Source organism: Danio rerio, chromosome 9 (genome assembly GCF_052040795.2).
Source record: "Danio rerio strain M-AB ecotype USA chromosome 9, GRCz13ab, whole genome shotgun sequence".
Taxonomy (NCBI): Eukaryota; Metazoa; Chordata; class Actinopteri; order Cypriniformes; family Danionidae; genus Danio; species Danio rerio.
In genome coordinates this window covers 24,757,558-24,775,301 of record NC_141029.1, presented here as the reverse complement: position 1 = coordinate 24,775,301, position 17,744 = coordinate 24,757,558, and the positions used below count along the sequence as shown (strand labels likewise).

The 17,744-nt window shown below is 35.4% G+C and overlaps 1 protein-coding gene and 1 long non-coding RNA gene across 3 annotated transcripts in view; one reads left to right on the top strand and one right to left on the bottom strand.

The window, feature by feature from the left end:
- Positions 1-17,744, top strand: part of neb (nebulin) — an 88,167-nt gene that overhangs the window by 19,749 nt on the left and 50,674 nt on the right. For both annotated transcript variants that reach the window (XM_087267709.1, XM_087267708.1), the window contains 33 exons: positions 2,202-2,306; positions 2,433-2,540; positions 2,643-2,756; positions 2,852-3,049; positions 4,849-4,956; positions 5,058-5,156; positions 5,236-5,340; positions 5,432-5,539; positions 5,631-5,942; positions 7,909-8,115; positions 8,230-8,334; positions 9,033-9,140; positions 9,237-9,548; positions 9,626-9,832; positions 11,134-11,238; positions 11,701-11,808; positions 11,917-12,228; positions 12,356-12,562; positions 12,654-12,758; positions 12,874-12,981; positions 13,101-13,412; positions 13,483-13,689; positions 13,816-13,920; positions 14,890-14,997; positions 15,089-15,400; positions 15,516-15,722; positions 15,839-15,943; positions 16,032-16,139; positions 16,224-16,535; positions 16,632-16,835; positions 16,930-17,034; positions 17,231-17,338; positions 17,421-17,732. In XM_087267709.1, the coding sequence (XP_087123835.1) occupies positions 2,202-2,306; positions 2,433-2,540; positions 2,643-2,756; positions 2,852-3,049; positions 4,849-4,956; positions 5,058-5,156; positions 5,236-5,340; positions 5,432-5,539; positions 5,631-5,942; positions 7,909-8,115; positions 8,230-8,334; positions 9,033-9,140; positions 9,237-9,548; positions 9,626-9,832; positions 11,134-11,238; positions 11,701-11,808; positions 11,917-12,228; positions 12,356-12,562; positions 12,654-12,758; positions 12,874-12,981; positions 13,101-13,412; positions 13,483-13,689; positions 13,816-13,920; positions 14,890-14,997; positions 15,089-15,400; positions 15,516-15,722; positions 15,839-15,943; positions 16,032-16,139; positions 16,224-16,535; positions 16,632-16,835; positions 16,930-17,034; positions 17,231-17,338; positions 17,421-17,732 (5,646 nt within the window). The remainder of the gene's footprint in view (positions 1-2,201; positions 2,307-2,432; positions 2,541-2,642; positions 2,757-2,851; positions 3,050-4,848; positions 4,957-5,057; positions 5,157-5,235; positions 5,341-5,431; positions 5,540-5,630; positions 5,943-7,908; positions 8,116-8,229; positions 8,335-9,032; positions 9,141-9,236; positions 9,549-9,625; positions 9,833-11,133; positions 11,239-11,700; positions 11,809-11,916; positions 12,229-12,355; positions 12,563-12,653; positions 12,759-12,873; positions 12,982-13,100; positions 13,413-13,482; positions 13,690-13,815; positions 13,921-14,889; positions 14,998-15,088; positions 15,401-15,515; positions 15,723-15,838; positions 15,944-16,031; positions 16,140-16,223; positions 16,536-16,631; positions 16,836-16,929; positions 17,035-17,230; positions 17,339-17,420; positions 17,733-17,744) is intronic.
- LOC141376116 (uncharacterized) overlaps positions 1-17,744 on the bottom strand; it is a 49,265-nt gene that overhangs the window by 3,756 nt on the left and 27,765 nt on the right. The window lies entirely within an intron of this gene.

The following is a 17,744-nucleotide window of genomic DNA, read 5'->3' as shown; positions in this document are numbered from 1 at the left end:
CCATCTAGTGGTGTTCATCAAACTCGTCCTGCTTAACTGAACACAGCAACCATAAAGCACTAGGGATATGTGGCCAGTAATATGTACCAAAATAATAATAAGAACTTACTTTATGTAATACATGTTTAGAATTACTTAACTTGCACTTACACTGCTAATAAAGAAAAATGGACATTACATCACCATTTACTCATACTCCAGTGGTTCTAAATATGCATGAATTTCTTTCTTCTGTTGAACGCAAATCAAGATATTCTTAGCAATGTTATGAAAAAGCAGCAATTGACATCCACAGTAAGAAAAATAAAATAAATAAATATATATGTACTATGAAAATCAATGGCAGTTTTTTTCCATCCTTCTTTAAAGTATCTGACCTTGTGTTTAAAAGAAGAAAGACATTCAGACAGGTTTGGAACAATTGGAGATGAGTATATGACATTCTTTTGGTGAACTGTCCCTTTACTTAATACTTAACATGTCCAGCCTCATAAGGAAGCATACACTGCTGTTTTTTTGTTTTGTTTTTTTTTTAAGAAAATGATTCTGTTCATAAAGGTTTTTTTTATAAAAAGTAAAAATAATAATAATAAAAATAAAATAAAAAAAAGTTTAACTGTTAAATATTTTTTTTTGTAATTTAAATAACTGCTTTCTTATTGTATGTAGTTTCAAATGAAATTATTACTCCAGACATTATTGCTTTTATTACTATTACCATTAATAACAATAATTATTATTATTCTAATAATATCAGAGTGATTTCTGAAAGATAAAGTAACTCTGAAGACTAGAGTAAGCTGAAAATTAATCTTTAAAATTACTGGAATAAATGATTAAATAAAATTATAACCTTCTTTTGAAAAGTTATTTAATAGTTCAATAACATTTCACAATTTTTACTGTAATTTTGATTAAATAAATGTAGCCTTGGTGAACAGGAGAAGCTTATTTTAGTGTAAGTATTTTACGTTTTGTCAGTTCTGAAGCTAATTTGTATGAATTCATATGAGTTCAGTTGTACGAAAATGTATGATTTTAAAAAGGAGGCATGGCACCCAACCCTGCTCCTAAACATAAACGTCATTGGGGATAAGCAAATCATACTAAATTGTACAAATCAGATTGTATGAATTCATTCTAAATAGCTGAGACTAAATGGTGAGATTGTGCTGAACATGTCTATAATCAAAATAATAATGTATGTCATAAATGTTTATACTGGTTTAGAAAAGACACTTGCAAAAGTGTCATTTAGTATAACAATGTCTGTACTATATTAATATTTAGAATTTTTATAACAGAAAGCATTTGATGACATATTAAAGTACTTAATGATCACCCTATACTGCAAAAAAATACGAATTAACTGTCGTTTGAAATATTTCCAGTTTTTACTGTCTGCTACAACGATTTTTAAAAAAATATAATAAATTTACTATCGCCGCTCATTCTTTTAGATAACTTAATCAGTAGAGGTCAGAATATATACAGTAAAAGACATATTTATTAACCCTCCAATTAAATTTGAATTATTTTTCTAAAATGTAAAAGTATTGTGAAATGGAGCAATTTTTATACAGTATGACCAATTTTTTGTTCCTCTAGAGAAAATCTTATTTCTATTAGTTGGTTTAGAATTACTATTATTATTATTATTTTTATTTTTAAAATGGCTAAGGTCAATATTATTAAATCACTTCAAAAAAATCTCCATCGGCAACAGAACAAAATGCTATTGTCCAACTAACTTGCCTAATCAACCCAGTTAACATAATTAAGCCTTTAAATCGCACTTTAGTATAAAGTCATAAAACTATAATATTATTTACTGTTAGCATGGCAAAGACAAATGAAATTAGCTTATAGGAATTAGTTATTACAATTATTATGTTTAAAAACGTTTTTTAAAAACATTTAATCTGTGTGTTTCTTTATTTAATCATAGATGTATTTAATAATAAATGATAATGGGACATAACTTCACCCATATAACTTTGGTTTCATTAAGGTTATTTGAAACATTCAAGCAGACATTTAACTTGACTTTTGTAATTTAACGTGAACTTAAAATGAGATGTCTTGTCTTTGACCAATATTTATATACGATATGTAATGTTAGATTAAGTATTAAGGTCATTAGAATTTTACAATTATGATAGAATGTATTAACACTGACCCTGTTTTCTCTTCTTTTACAGCTCAACTACAAGGAAAAGTATGAGAAGGAGAAGTTTAAGTGTTACCTCCCTCCTGATTACCCTTTTTTCATTCAATCAAGAGTTAATGCGTATAACCTTAGTGATGTAAGTTCAGGCTTCCTTTTAATTGATCAAACATACTGAATCCATAGCAAGAAAAGTAGTGAATCTGTCCGTAATACACTTGCCTTGTTCAATCCAGCATAACGGTCCTTTGTTGTATGTCCACAGACGTGTTACAAGTATGACTGGGAAAAAACAAAAGCCAAGAAGTTTGAGGTGAAAGGAGATGCAATTTCGATCCGTGCAGCCCGCGCTCACACTAACATCGCTAGTGATGTAAGTATGCTTGGGTTGTTTCCCTGACAGCATACAACACAACAATAATAATACATTATATGAAATATTTCAAGAGATTGTGACACTCATCTTTAATTTTAGGTGAAATACAAGAAAGAATATGAGAAGAACAGAGGACAGATGGTCGGGGCCCTCAGTATCAAAGATGACCCCAAAATCATGCACTCAGTTCATGTTGCTAAGATCCAAAGCGAGGTACGGTTCAGCTAGCCACTGTTAAAACGCTTTCTTAATCCTGATGCTTTTAATGTAATATCAATCCCTTGTTTTATTCTTGAATATTTTAACAGCGTGAGTACAAGAAAGACTATGAGAAGATGAAGACCAAGTACCACGCTCCGCTGGACATGATGCTAGTGACTCTTGCTAAGAAATCTCAGGCCATTGCCAGCATGACTGGCTATAAGAAAATTATAAACCGTTACCTCCTGCCTTACGACAGCGTAGCTCTGGATCAAGCGAAGAAGTCCAATATGATCCAGAGTGATGTAAGCATGACTGCAGGTCACACAGATACACTAAATTAGGCACACATTTGCGAATGTAGTGCTAACAAGTGCATTCTTTTCTCACATACTGACATATTTCCCGATAAAATCAATGCATTTCTTACTTCTGGAATCTGACTGTTGCCAGTGGTGTAAAGTAGCAAATTACAAATACTCAAATTACTGTGATTGAATATTTTTTCTCAGGAATTATACTTAACTAAGTAGTTTAAAGTACTTTTATTTTCGAACAACTTTCAGTCACTATTTTATATGTTTATTTCTAGTCTACAATGATTGGCTTAGTAAAATATTCAGTCCTCTGATTCCCATCTAGTCAAATAGAGGACAGAAAAATCACATCAGACAGATTGACATCAATACAAGAATGCTTTAGCAAACTTTTTTAGTGTGGAAGCTCTAAAAATGTCCAAGATGACGTAAAATCATTACATAAAATCAACAAGAGACTGTTTAGACCAGGGGTGTAAAACTCGGTCCTGGAGGGCCGGTGTCCTGAAGATTTTAGCTCCAACTTGCCTCAATACTCCTGCAAGGATATTTCTAGAAAGCCTAGTAAGAGCTTGATTAGCTAGCCCACGTGTGTTTGATTGGGGTTGGAACCAAACTTTGCAGGGCACTGGCCCTCCAGGACCAAGTCTGGAGACCCCTGGTTTAGACTGTATATGACTGATGAGAAGATGAAGGATGTCTACTGTATGATAACTGAAATTGGGAAGTAGCCCTAAACATTAACTTTATGCACTACAGAATGTTACGTTTTCAAACACATGCCTACATTTCATGTATTCTAGCAGTGCTGCACAGTTTCCAAAGTTCAAAGTCCATAACCTGATTTTCTTTCAATTCAATTGAATATGCTTTCATACGCTACATTAATCTCAAATTTTAAATTTGTAGTCAATGAATGAAAAGTTATTTAATTTACACTTCGAAACACCCTTAAAAATGGCACTGCTGTAAGCTACATTTTTAATTTGCAGGGTATAAAGTGGAGTAATTTTCAGAGTACAATACTCACTACTCAAGTCCTATTAAAGAGGCTACTTTTTACTCATACTTTGAGTAGTATTTACGACAGATACATTTATTGTGCTTGCACTACATTTTTGGGGCAAGTTGTATTTCTTTTATTAGACCAGTGGTTACCAAAGTGGGGGTTATCTAATTAATTAATTAATTAAATCTAATTAATTTTATTAAACCATTAGAATTACAATATTTTATCTATAACCTCCTGAAGATAAAAATAGTAGTTTATAGTTAGAGTTTTTATCGATTGGATTGTGATCCCTGGGGTGAATACGCTACATTAAAGATAGAGTAATAGTGCCAGATGCAGCAGATTGATTTTGTGGCACCAGGTTTAACTTTCTAGTGGATTTACAGCACTTACATACATAAAAAAAGAATAGACCTGGGCCTATAGGTGTGTGGATGCTGTGCATACAAGGTTTCTATATTTATAACCACCTCAGAGGATATTTGGGGTCATGAGTCACTGGCATTGTTATTTTGGGAATCTCGGGCTGAAAAGTTTGGGAACGCCTGTACTAGACTAAAATGAATCAGTACTTTTTCCACCACTAACTGTTGCACTCTATTCTAAAAGACAGAGTAAAAAAACACAAATACTTATTTTAATTTGACACTGTCTTTAATATATCTATATAATAACACATTTTGTTGCATAAAACTATAGTTAATATAGCAAAAGTTGACTACATTTCTTACATAACTTTTTTATGATATTATGTGGTGTTTGTTTGTAACTACAGAATGAATACAAGTTAGACTACAATAACTATGTCAAAGGATCACCTTGGGTGCCTTACGGCTCCTTGGAAGTTGAGAAATGCAAGAAAGCTGGACAGATCCTAAGTGAGGTATGACATTTCAGTTCAGTTTTAACCAAAAAACAAACAAATATCGCTCAAACTTTAGCAAATATTTTACAGTTATCAACCAACTGCATTTGTTCTCCTAGAAAAAATACAGGCAGCACCCAGACACCGTACCTTTTACTGCTATAGATGACCACCCTCTCCAGCTGCAGGCTAAACACAACCAGATCATAAGAAGTGATGTAAGTAAAAACTCTAAATGTTCAATGTTGCTATTAATAAGTGCATTAATCTGATGTTTGACAACTCCCCCCACTACAGCTGCATTATAAGAAAGGTCTTGATGCAGTACTTCAGAAATACTCTATGCCTCCTGATGCTCCACATCTCCTTCAGGCCAGATGTAATGCCTACAACATAAGTGATGTGAGTGGAAGTGCTCTGAAGTGTTGTTGTTTTTTTTATTACTTTTTCAAAGTTGATGACTCTGCATATCTGTTGTACCTCTGGTTTTTAGAAATACTATAAGCTGGAATGGTTGAAGACTATTGCAAAGGGGTACGACCTGAAGCCCGATGCCATCGCTGTAAAAGCTGCAAAGGCAGCCAGACATGCCGTTAGTGATGTAAGAGACCCTTCAAAGTCCAAAGAGATGACTGATAATTGTAAAATGAGTGCAAATTAGAATGATATTAAATGTACTTTGTGTCTTTCAGGTTCAGTATAAGAAACAATATATGAAGGACAGAGGCCACCATGTTGGCTTCCGTAGCATCCAGGATGATCCCTTGCTGGTGCACTACATGCAGGTGGCAAAGATACAGAGTGATAAACTATACAAGAAGGACTACCACAAGGCCAAGCTGAAATACCACACCCCTGTGGACATGCTGAGTGTTATACATGCCAAAAATGCATCTAAGGTCCAGACATTTACAGGATACAAGCAGCAAATCCATCATTACAGCCTGCTGCCTGATGCCATGAACCTGGCGTTAGCTCGCTCCATGAACGTCACCTCCAGTGATGTAAGAAACATGAATTCAGATTTCATAAGCATGTAACTCTCTGATCCAGGTTTACAACAATCAATAGCACCATTTTCTTTGGGATTAGTAAGAGTTTTTGAAAGAATATATATTCATAAATGGATCAGAAGTGTCAGAATGTATATTTTTAACAATTATTACAGGGCTCAAGTTGAACAATAAGGACTGCCTGATGGCCCAGGGCCAGTGTGCGAAAGGCTTGGGACAGTAGACAGAATTGTTACTGTCCTGATTGGGCCTGTGCTGCCTTGTCACTAAAGTTGTGTTTGCCTGCGACTATTTGTCAATTGCGTGCAAATACTACAGTCTTAGAATTGAGTAACAATTTGTGCTGTTAAGTCTTTAAATGCGACCTTCTCTGTGATAATATGGTTGTAAGCACCATATTTCTTTTTTCAGTTTCTCTTATAAGGGGTGTGTTTCCCAAACAACGACATAACTCGCGGCTAAACTACTATAGTTCGATGCATCGTTTGGGAAAAGAAAGATGTAGTGACAAGTGTTTCCCAAATCCGTAGCTGCTTTGTCGCAGATCTATCGTTTGAACCACGTCAGTTATAACGTAAAACGTTCATGATGATCTAAACTGGGTTGAGTAGCAACGTCTTCAGAGAAGAAATCCATAATTTCTTTGTTCAATTTATATTGTTTTACAAACACACACACGCATTTAAAAAAAATTCAATATTAGTTTTGGTAAAAACATGCACTCGCTTTCCAGATTAATTGAAACACATGTAAACGTCACATATAGGGCCTATGTTTCCTTTACAAATATTATTGTGAATGGAGAATATTATTATTATCTCATAAATAAACCATTTAAATTGTTAGGCTAATGGTTGTAATTTACAGTAGGTAAATTACTTTATGTAATTACTTATGTAATGTTATGTAATTACTTTGTTATTATGTAATTTACAGTAGGTAAATCCAATTTAATAATAATAGTAATTATTATTAATTTATTAAAACTGTAAATTAAAAGCATTAATCTTTGCTATATATTTTTGTTTTCACAAGCTTTCTAAATGTAATGTAAATTCTGCTTTTAAATAATAGGTCACCTTAGCCAGAGCTGCAGTTAAAATGGCTTACATTTTTTCAAAGTGCATTTTGAAGGGAGCACAATCGTCTGAAGAATATAAAGATTGCTAAAACTCAACTGTAAAAATACTTTGAAAGCAAATTACGTGTAAGAGAGATTACTTTTATGATTTTTCTTTAATCATTTAAAGTTTAAATGTTGGACATCGAAAGGAATAGGGCATAGGGGGGATAACTAGGAATAGAACACAGCCAGGAACTATGCTTCTAACTACAGCTCTAGAGGTGTTGTTGGAAACGTACAAGTTTGCGATGCAGTTTGCGAATGTTTGTTGGAATGATGGATTTTGGAAATGCCAAATCAACAAACTATGTTTGTAACGAACTTGCAACCTTAGTTGGCTAACCATGGTTTTCAGAAACGCACTCCTGATGTTTCTAAAGTCTTAGAAGGAGACATTTACGTGGGTACAACATGGCAGAAAAATAAAGTGATGTTTTGCACAGTTCAGCGTCGGTTTGGCAAAATCAGCCACCTTTTTAAAAAAAAAAAATTTAGAACTATACATTTTCCATACTGCGGTTTTTGATTGCATAACAATTTGAATTGTGTTCATTATACTGTACATTTTTTACATATATTTAAATTCTACTTTCCCTAACGTTATTTTTTAACACATTATTTAAAATGTGTGGCTAAGGAATAGCTATTAACTTTTTTTTTTTTTGGTTGGCCCAGTGAGAAAAAAGCCTTGGCGTTGAACCCTGCTAATATATTGAATGTTTTGAAAGGAAGCATCATGCTTTCATTTTTTTTTTTTAAGCAATATGTACAATATGTGAGAGTTTATTTTTCTGCAGTTGTTTGAACCTGAAATCTATTGTCTAATTCCAACAGGTCCAGTATAAACAGGATTATGACAATTATGTAAAGGGCACAGGCTGGATCCCGATTGGTTCTCTGGATGTGGAAAGAGCGAAGGTCGCTGCTGCAGCTCTTAATGAGAAGAAATACAGGCAGCACCCAGACACTATCAAGTTCACCAGTGTTTTCGACACCCCGGTCATGGAACAAGCAAAACTGAATGCACAGCAGCTGAGTGATGTGAGGGACAAATGCATGCTACCCTTTTATTATTTCAATCAATAATTAGTAGATGTAAAGAATGTTAAACACATGATCAGATTCTTACTGAATCCTGCCTATTTTGTTTTGCAGAGACTGTACAAAGCCAGTGGTGAGAAGTTCATGCACACTTACCATCTCCCTGCTGATGCACCAGAGCTCCTGCAAGCCAAGTACAATGCTGTCAATGTCAGCAAGGTAAAAATGCAGTCTTGGGGAAGCTAGTCTGAAACTCCATCTTGAATCTTGATGAGCTACAAACTACTCATCAGGCTAAGCTACTGTCAAGCTAAGCTTCTTTTAAAAAGTAGATAGCTACACTAAGTTACTTCCAAAAGTAGCTAGTTATGCTATTACAAAATCACGAATAAACATTAATTTTAAGTAAAATATTTGTTAGTGAAAACAATGGAAAACAATTATAATGCCATGGCTTAAAGTTTTATTACACATAGTTTAAAAATTTCTGAAGCCCTCGCACAACATTCTAACTGGCAACTGTTAGAATATTTTATGGATTGAATTTTTGTTGTAACTTGTTGTAAAAATGATTATTTACAAATTAAATATATGCAAAACCATTTTATTTATTAGATTACTGTAATAATGTACACTATTGTAGTATGTTATTTTTTTTAAGACAACAATGTGCCGCTTTAAACCAATGTATCAAGCTATCCTACTAGTTGGAAAAAGTAGCTAGCTACTGGAAAAGCTAAATTGTTCCATAAATGAAGTGGAGTTACTTTTAAGCTACTGAAAATGTAGCTAAGTTAGTAGCTGAACTTCTTTTTGCTAGCTACTCTCCAACACAGTGTCGCATAAAGTATAATATATGCACAGAGTCGCTAATTAGCATCTAGTTCAACTAAAACCATTATGTTTTGTTTCCACAGACATATTATACCTATGCACACAAGCAGAATCTTTTGAAAGGACATCAAATGAAGCATGATGCCATTCCTATCCTTGCTGCTAAATCCTCTAGGGATATTGCCAGTGATGTAAGTGACCATATATTATTTTAAAGTATATTTAATAATATTAATTATTGATCTTATTACATTGTTGACTTATGTATTGAATTGTGTTTTTTAAAGTACAAGTATAAGCTTGCATATCAGAAGGCCAGAGGCCACCACGTTGGCTTCCGTAGCCTTCAGGATGACCCCTTACTGGTGCACTACATGAATGTGGCAAAGATGCAGAGCGAGAGGAACTACACAAAAGATTACCACAAGGCCAAGCTTAAATACCACACCCCTGTGGACATGCTGAGCGTTTTACAGGCCAAAAACGCCTCAAAGGTCCAGACAAATACAGGATACAAGCAGCACCATCACAACTATGTCCTCCTTCCAGATGCCATGCACATTCAGCTGTCTCGCAACATGATGGAGATCCAGAGTGATGTAAGTGCAACTGATGCTTTAATTATGAGCCTGGAATAATTACAAAAAGATTAACAGGTCTCTTTTTATACCCTCAGAATTTGTACAAATCAGATTTTAACAACATCTTCAAAGGAGCTGGCTGGGTTCCCATTGGGTCTATCGACGTTGAGAAGGCCAAGACTGCTGCAAAAGCCCTGGACGAGAAGTCATACAGAGTTCACCCTAGTACACTGAAATTTACCAGTCTAACAGACCAGATGAATATGGTTTTGGCCATGAGCAACACAAAACTGCAAAATAAAGTAAGTAAACATTTTAGTAAGTAAGTAGAAAAAAGTAAGAAACGTTTAGTAAACATTTACAAATGACAGCCAGGGGTGCATTTCCAACGACGTAACTGGCGGATGAACTGTCATAGTACGAAGCATCGTTTGGGAAAAGAACAATGTAGTGAAGAGTGTTTCCTGAAAACCCGTAGTGTCTCTGTTGCAGATCTGCCGTTTGAACCTCGTTAGTTATAATGTAAAACGCCCATAAAGATGCTCTAAATGGGGTGGTAACAACTTCTTTAGAGAATAACCCCATAATTTCTTTTTGCAAATTATATTTTTTACACAAACAAGCATTTAAAAATAATCCAATATTAGTTTTGGTAAAAACATGCACTAGCTTTCCATATTATTCGAAATATATGTAAATGGCACATATAGGACCTATGTGTTTCCTTTACAAATATTATTGAGAACACTACACATTCTATTGTAAAATATAACATGTATTCTAATATCATATATAAATCGTATAAATAAATAAATAAATAAATAATGAGGCCATTTATTAAGAAATGACATTTAATATTTATTAATTATTAGGAAATAAAAAATCCTACTTTAATAATAATAATAATAATGATGATGATTACTATTATTTAGGACATTGTTTTTTTATTTTTTATTTTTTTTAAAAGAGTGCTTTTACAATTTGACACATGTAAAACACTGCAGAAATCTTCTAACCAACAGGCTCATGTTATATACAGTACAGATACTTAATAAATAACCTACTATAAATTAAAAGCATTAATGTATGCTATGTTTTTTGTTTTCACAAGCTTTGGAGACTTAACTTAAATTCCGCTTTTAAATAATAGGTCACCTATAGCTTTCGCCATGAGCCACGGCTGTGTTCAAAATGACATCAATGTTTTCAAAGTGCACTGCGAAGGGAGCACAATTGTAAACATGAAGATCGCTAAAACTGAAATGTAAACAATAATTTGAAAGCAAATTACATCTAAGAGAGATGACTTTGATGCTATATGGAATAGGGCATAGGGGGGATAACTGGGAATAGAATACAGCCACAAACTATGTTTCTAACTACAGCTCCAGAGGTGTAGTTGCAAGCATACAAGTTTGCGATGCAGTTTGCGAATGTTCATAGGAACGATGGATTTGGCAAACACCAAATCAACGAACTATGTTTTTAACGACAGAACTTGCGACCTTAGTTGGCTAACCCTGGTTTTCGGAAATGCACCCCAGAACAAGGAAATAATGTTCAGCTGACTTACGAGTTCTTGTTTGTTTTTGTTTCATTTTAGGCTGCTTATAAAGCCTCAGGAGAAAAATTTATGCACACCTATAATTTGCCACCTGACGCCCCACAGTTCCTGCAGGCCAAATATAATGCCCAGACTATGAGTGAGGTGAGTGCAATTACTCTAACTGAATGAATCTATATCTAGCAAATAAATTCCTAATGAAATAAAAGAGAAACACTTTTCAGTTTGGTTCTAGTGATGTTCACATTTGGCATCTTGAGATATCAGAGACTGTCTTTTTTATTTATGCAGTATTTTTTCACCAATATCTAAATTAATTTATGAACATTATAGTTCACTGCCAGTTCATGTTAATGGTAAGATTATATCTTTATAAAAAGCATTAAACAGGTTTGTTATTGCAGAAACACCTTTTCGAAATATACGGTCTAATTATAGTGATAATTTACCAATTTTATATTTTTATAGTTATTTTTTCATGTCAAGATTCATTTATTGAATTTTATTTAGTTAAATGCTTTTACATTTGATTTCTTTGCTATTTATTATTACAAATTAATTACTAAAATTATGTAGATATTAAGAGAAAGGCTTCTTTTTTTACAGTCACACTACAAGGCTCAGTGGATTGCGGACATTGCCAAGGGTTATGACATGAAAGCTGATGCTATTCCCATTCTTGCTGCTAAACAAGGAAGGCACATTGCCAGCAATGTAAGTGCATAATGTATATAGCATTCAAATACTGAAAGAACTGTTAATAAGATCCAAATGAAATGTAATGAATTTATTTGATTACAATTTATTGTTCTTTAATCACAGTATCAATACAAAAAAGCATATGAGAAAACCAGAGGCCACCACGTTGGCTTCCGTAGCATCCAGGACGACCCCTTGCTGGTGCACTACATGCAGGTGGCAAAGATGCAGAGCGAGAGGAACTACAAGAAAGATTACCACAAGTCCAAGCTCAAATACCACACCCCTGTGGACATGCTGAGTGTTGTACAGGCCAAAATCGCCTCAAAGGTCCAGACAAATGCAGGATACAAGCAGCAGTTCCATCATTACAACCTGCTGCCTGATGCCATGAACCTGACGTTAGCTCGCTCTATGAACATCACCTCCAGTGACGTGAGTCCATCATTTATAAGATTCATGCATTCAAAATTCAATGAGTAGATTATGATTTGTTGATTCCTCATTAGTGTTAAATTAATTTTTCAAAGAATCAACAAAACTTATGTTTATTTTCTCCCAGTATGAATACAAGAGTGAGTACAACAGCACCATGAAGGGTATGGGATGGGTGCCCATTGGCTCCCTGGCTGTAGAGACTGCAAAGATTGGAGGAAAGATCCAGAGTGAGCACAACTACCGCACTCACCCTTCCAACTTCAAGTTCCACAAACTCATGGACTCTATGGATCTCGCATTGGCTACTGCCAACAATAAGATCATGGACAAGGCAAGTCTGGATTCGTTGTATTTTCACTGGTTTCACATGTGGAAATAAATGGTCATTTAATTATAAAATGTCCTTATGCTTTTGTTTGAAGAAATCCTATCATGCTGCATGGGAAAAAGACAAGCTCAAGATTCATGTGATGCCTGACAACCCTGAAATTATCCTGGCCAAGGCCAACGCATTAAACATGAGCCAGGTATGATTCCTATACTGACACTTGTATTTATTTCTAAAAAATATTAATTAATAATCCATGTTTCTAATAAAAGGCTAGTGCAATATATTTCATTTGCCTTTCTGATCATTTTCAGAAACTCTACAAAGCTGGTCTCGAGGAAATGAATAAAAAAGGCTATGATCTCAAACCAGATGCTATTTCAATTTTGGCTGCCAAAGCTGGCAGAAATATTGCTAGTAATGTAAGTATCCTATCAGCTATTGACCCCTTAGAAGTCTATACTACATGTTTGCAAAATCCTTGATGTGTTGTTGTGATATGCTGATCTTTACTGATAAATTTATTTTTCTGCCATTATAGTACAAGTATAAGTTGGCATATGAGAAAGCCAAAGGCCACCACGTCGGCTTCCGTAGCATCCAGGACGATCCCTTGCTGGTGCACTACATGCAGGTGGCAAAGATGCAGAGCGAGAGGAACTACAAGAAAGATTACCACAAGTCCAAGCTGAAATACCACACCCCTGTGGACATGCTGAGTGTTGTACAGGCCAAAATGGCCTCAAAGGTTCAGACAAATGCAGGATACAAGCAGCAGTTCCATCATTACAACCTGCTGCCTGATGCCATGAACCTGGTGTTAGCTCGCTCCATGAACCTCACCTCCAGTGATGTGAGTCAAAATTTTATTTAGCAATTTTTTAGCAGTCACTCTACGTTTTCTAACTGAAATTTATTTTTAGGTTGAGTACAAGAGTGAGTACAACAGCACCATGAAGGGTATGGGATGGGTGCCCATTGGCTCACTGGCTGTAGAGACCGCAAAGATTGGAGGAAAGATCCAGAGTGAGCACAACTACCGCACTCACCCCTCCAACTTTAAGTTCCAGAAACTCATGGACTCCATGGACCTCGCATTGGCTACTGCCAACAATAAGATCATGGACAAGGTAGTTTACCCTTTTGTAATTGCTTAATTTGATAATGATCCATAATTTCTCTAAGCTAATTGGTGACTTTTTTATTGATTGTTTGATCTAATTAGTTACTCATATTTTCATTATATCCGATTACAGCAAGCATACACAGATGCTTGGAACAAGGACAAGATAAAGGTCCATATCATGCCTGATAACCCTGAAATCCTTCTTGCAAAGGCTAATGCATACAACATAAGTGAGGTAAGTGTGTACATCCAAAACACTTGTTGAATAACTTTATGCAGAATATTCCCAGGTTCTCTGCCTCTTAATAAACTCTGAGTATTGGGAAAAAAGTCCCATTATTTGTCTACTTATAAACATAGTCATTGTTTCTCAAAACAAGACGTAACAGCAGTGTTTCATTTTTTGAACAGAAAAGTATCATAGTTTTTTTTTTTATCACTTACAGGTGTACCGATAAATTGCATATCATATTAAGAATATTAGAGTACACAAAACAATACACTTCTTGGGTATTTTATATGGATGCTAGGATTGATATCGGCTGATAATTACATTTTATGACTCTTAGGTTACATTAATAGAGCAGTAAAGATATCACTAGTACAAATCCCCTTTTCACTCATTGAGTGATCTGCTGTCAATAGAGGAGTAATATATTTGAAAGGCTTTGCATGTATTAAGATATTATGTGCATCATCTTATATTTATTCTCTTAGGTAGGGCAAGATCTTCTCTTAAGGTTCATACTTAGAGGAAAATGTGCTTAATGCATTATAAAGCTTGAAGCATTAGAATCAATACTCAGTATTGGCCGATCACCATGACATAGAATTGGCACTTGGTGTTGGTTGCAAAATTCCTGATCGGAGCATCCCTAGTATTTAACCATCTTTGTAGTTACCTCACAGAACTGGGCTACTTTTGCACTGTTGCCACAGGTGTTTTAGTCCCTGGGTTCAACTGAGGAAAAACTCTATGATTTTAACCACGGAGAATCACTAAAACACAATTCAAACCAGTGATGTTTGGCATTTCAAATGTGCCATCTTTGCCAATCATAAACAAACTAACAGCTCAGATAATATCAATTACTATTATCAACGTAACTCTTTATTGACAATTATTGACTTTATCATCGTCTTCTCTTTTATTATGTTTGTTCAGAACTTGTATAACCTGTGCTGTTATCATGTTTGACTACAGAAAGCCTACAAAGCAGGAATGGAAGCTCTGAAGAAGAAAGGTTATGACCTCAAGGCAGATGCTGTATCGATCATTGCAGCTAGGGCCTCCACAAACATTGCCAGTGATGTGAGTTGCTTCTTTATAAAATATAGGTTACTGCCACTAACAACAACCTGATATTAACCTTTCTGACTTTTACAAATACTTCTAATTACAGTACAAGTACAAAAAGGAGTATGTTAAATCAAGAGGACACCATATTGGCTTCCGTAGCATCCAGGATGACCCCTTGCTGGTGCACTACATGCATGTGGCAAAGATACAGAGTGATAGGAACTACACAAAGGACTACCACAAGTCCAAGCTGAAATACCACTCTCCTGTGGACATGCTGAGCGTTGTCCATGCTAAGCAGGCTACAGCTGCTCAGACTTTTGCTGGATATAGGAATATCATCAATCGTTCTAAAGTTCTGCCTGATGCCATGAACCTGCAGCTAGCCCGCAACATGCAAGCAATCGCAAGTGATGTAAGGAAGGATTGTGTTGTTGTATTTTAAACATTTTCCATGTTTTAATGTCTTTGATCGAAAGCCGTTGTTTCATTTTATGGTGAATGTGATGACATTCTGCCTCTTTTTGCAGAATCTCTACAAATCCGAATACAACAATTACATCAAAGGAATTGGATGGATTCCCATTGGATCTCTGGATGTGGAGAAAGCAAAGATTGCTAGCCGGATAGGCAGCGAAAAACAGTACCGCACACACCCCAGTAACTTCAAGTTCACCAAAGACATGGGGTCTATGGACCTGGTTCTTGCTGCAGCCAACAATGATATCAATAACAAGGTGAAAATCTAAATCATTTGACTTTACACTGTGTTTTGGTTTTTATTTTCTTGGTCTTTTTTGTTTGTCTCAGTATGTTTTTGAAGATTTTAAAACTGGCTTTGTTTTTCCTTCAGCAAAAGTACATTTCTGCATGGGAAAAGGACAAAACCACAATCCACATTATGCCAGATGCAATGGACGTGGCTCTTGCTCGTCAAAATAAAGTTATTTACAGTGAGGTTGGTGATGCCATCAGATACACAACTGTTGACCGATTGCATGACTGTTTTCACACTATGTAAATAATCCTCTCACTATCTTCTTTAGAAACTATACAAACTTGCCAATGAACAAGCAAAGAAGAAGGGATACGATCTACGTGCTGACGCTATCTCAATTCAAGCTGCTAAAGCTTCATGTGCCATTGCCAGTAATGTAAGTTTTTTAACCTTATTATAATCCTGCAAATAATTACTGGGTACTGTGAAAGTGATTAATGTTTTAATGAACTTATCGCAGTACAAGTACAAAGCTGGGTATCGTAAGCAAGTCGGTCACCACATTGGAGCTCGCAGTGTCCAGGATGATCCTCTGCTCATGCTGGCTTTGAACTCAGCTAAAATTGCTAGTGATGCTCTCTACAAGAAAGACTTCAACAAGTCAAAGACCAAGTTCCACCTCCCAGTTGACATGTTGTCATTTGAGTTGGCTAAGAAATGCCAGGTCCAGGTCAACGATGCCCACTACAGAACCTACCTGCACAACTGGACCTGCCTGCCTGACTCCAATGATGTTGTCCAGGCTAGACAAGTCTACGACATCCAGAGTAATGTAGGTCAAAATTACTGCAGTTTTATACATGAATAAATATATTGAAGCGTCATCATAACAATATTTCTAAGCATGTTTTCACATGTGTGCCCTTAGGCGGTATACAAGGCTGATCTGAAATGGCTTCAAGGCCTCGGATGGGTTCCCATTGGTTCTGTTGATGTTGAGAAAGTAAAAAAAGCTGGAGAAATCCTGAGTGAAGCAAAGTATCGCCAACACCCAAGCAAATTCAAATTCAAATGCACAACTGAAGACATGCCAATGGTCTTGGCCAAAGCCAATAATGATATCATGAATAAGGTCAGGTGCATATTTCATATCCAGACATATGAAATATATCTAAAATGTTATCTGTGACATACATTTTCATGTATAATTCTCTCTCTATTTATAGTCAAAATATGTTGAAGCTTGGAACAGCGATAAAACAAAGGTTCACATTATGCCAGATGCAATGGATGTGATTCTTGCAAAGCAAAACAAAGTCAACTATAGTGAGGTCAGTATTTCATATTTAAGTACTCACTTGATTATCTGAATATTTTTAGTTGTAAAAATTAGTATTTAAAAAAAAAAATTGACTGTTTATATAAAATTAGCCGAAAATTTTGATTTTATATGAGGATAAAAACGAATAATACAATATGTTTTGATATTCCAGTTTGTTTATATATTTTGTATCATTTGTACATCAGAAACAATATAAACTCGCCTATGAACTGGCCAAGAAGAAGGGTTATGATATGCGCAATGATGCCATTTCAATCCTTGCTGCCAAAGCCTCCAGAGACATTGCAAGTGATGTAAGTACAACAAAAAGATATGGCTATACTTTATGTGACACACTATAAGTTGTTACGCTGATCATATTTTCTTTCCTTAAAGTACAAGTACAAGACTGGTTATCGTAAGCAAGTTGGTCACCACATTGGAGCTCGCAGCATCCAGGATGATCCTCTCCTCATGCTGGCCTTGAACTCAGCTAAGATTGCTAGTGATGCTCTGTACAAGAAAGACTTCAACAAGTCTAAGACCAAGTTCCACCTCCCGGTGGACCTTCTGTCTCTTGAACTGGCAAAGAAATGTCAGATCCAGGTCAATGATGCTAATTACAGGACTTACCTCCACAACTGGACCTGCTTGCCTGACTCCAATGACGTCGTCCAGGCCAGACAAATCTATGACCTCCAGAGTGATGTATGTAATATC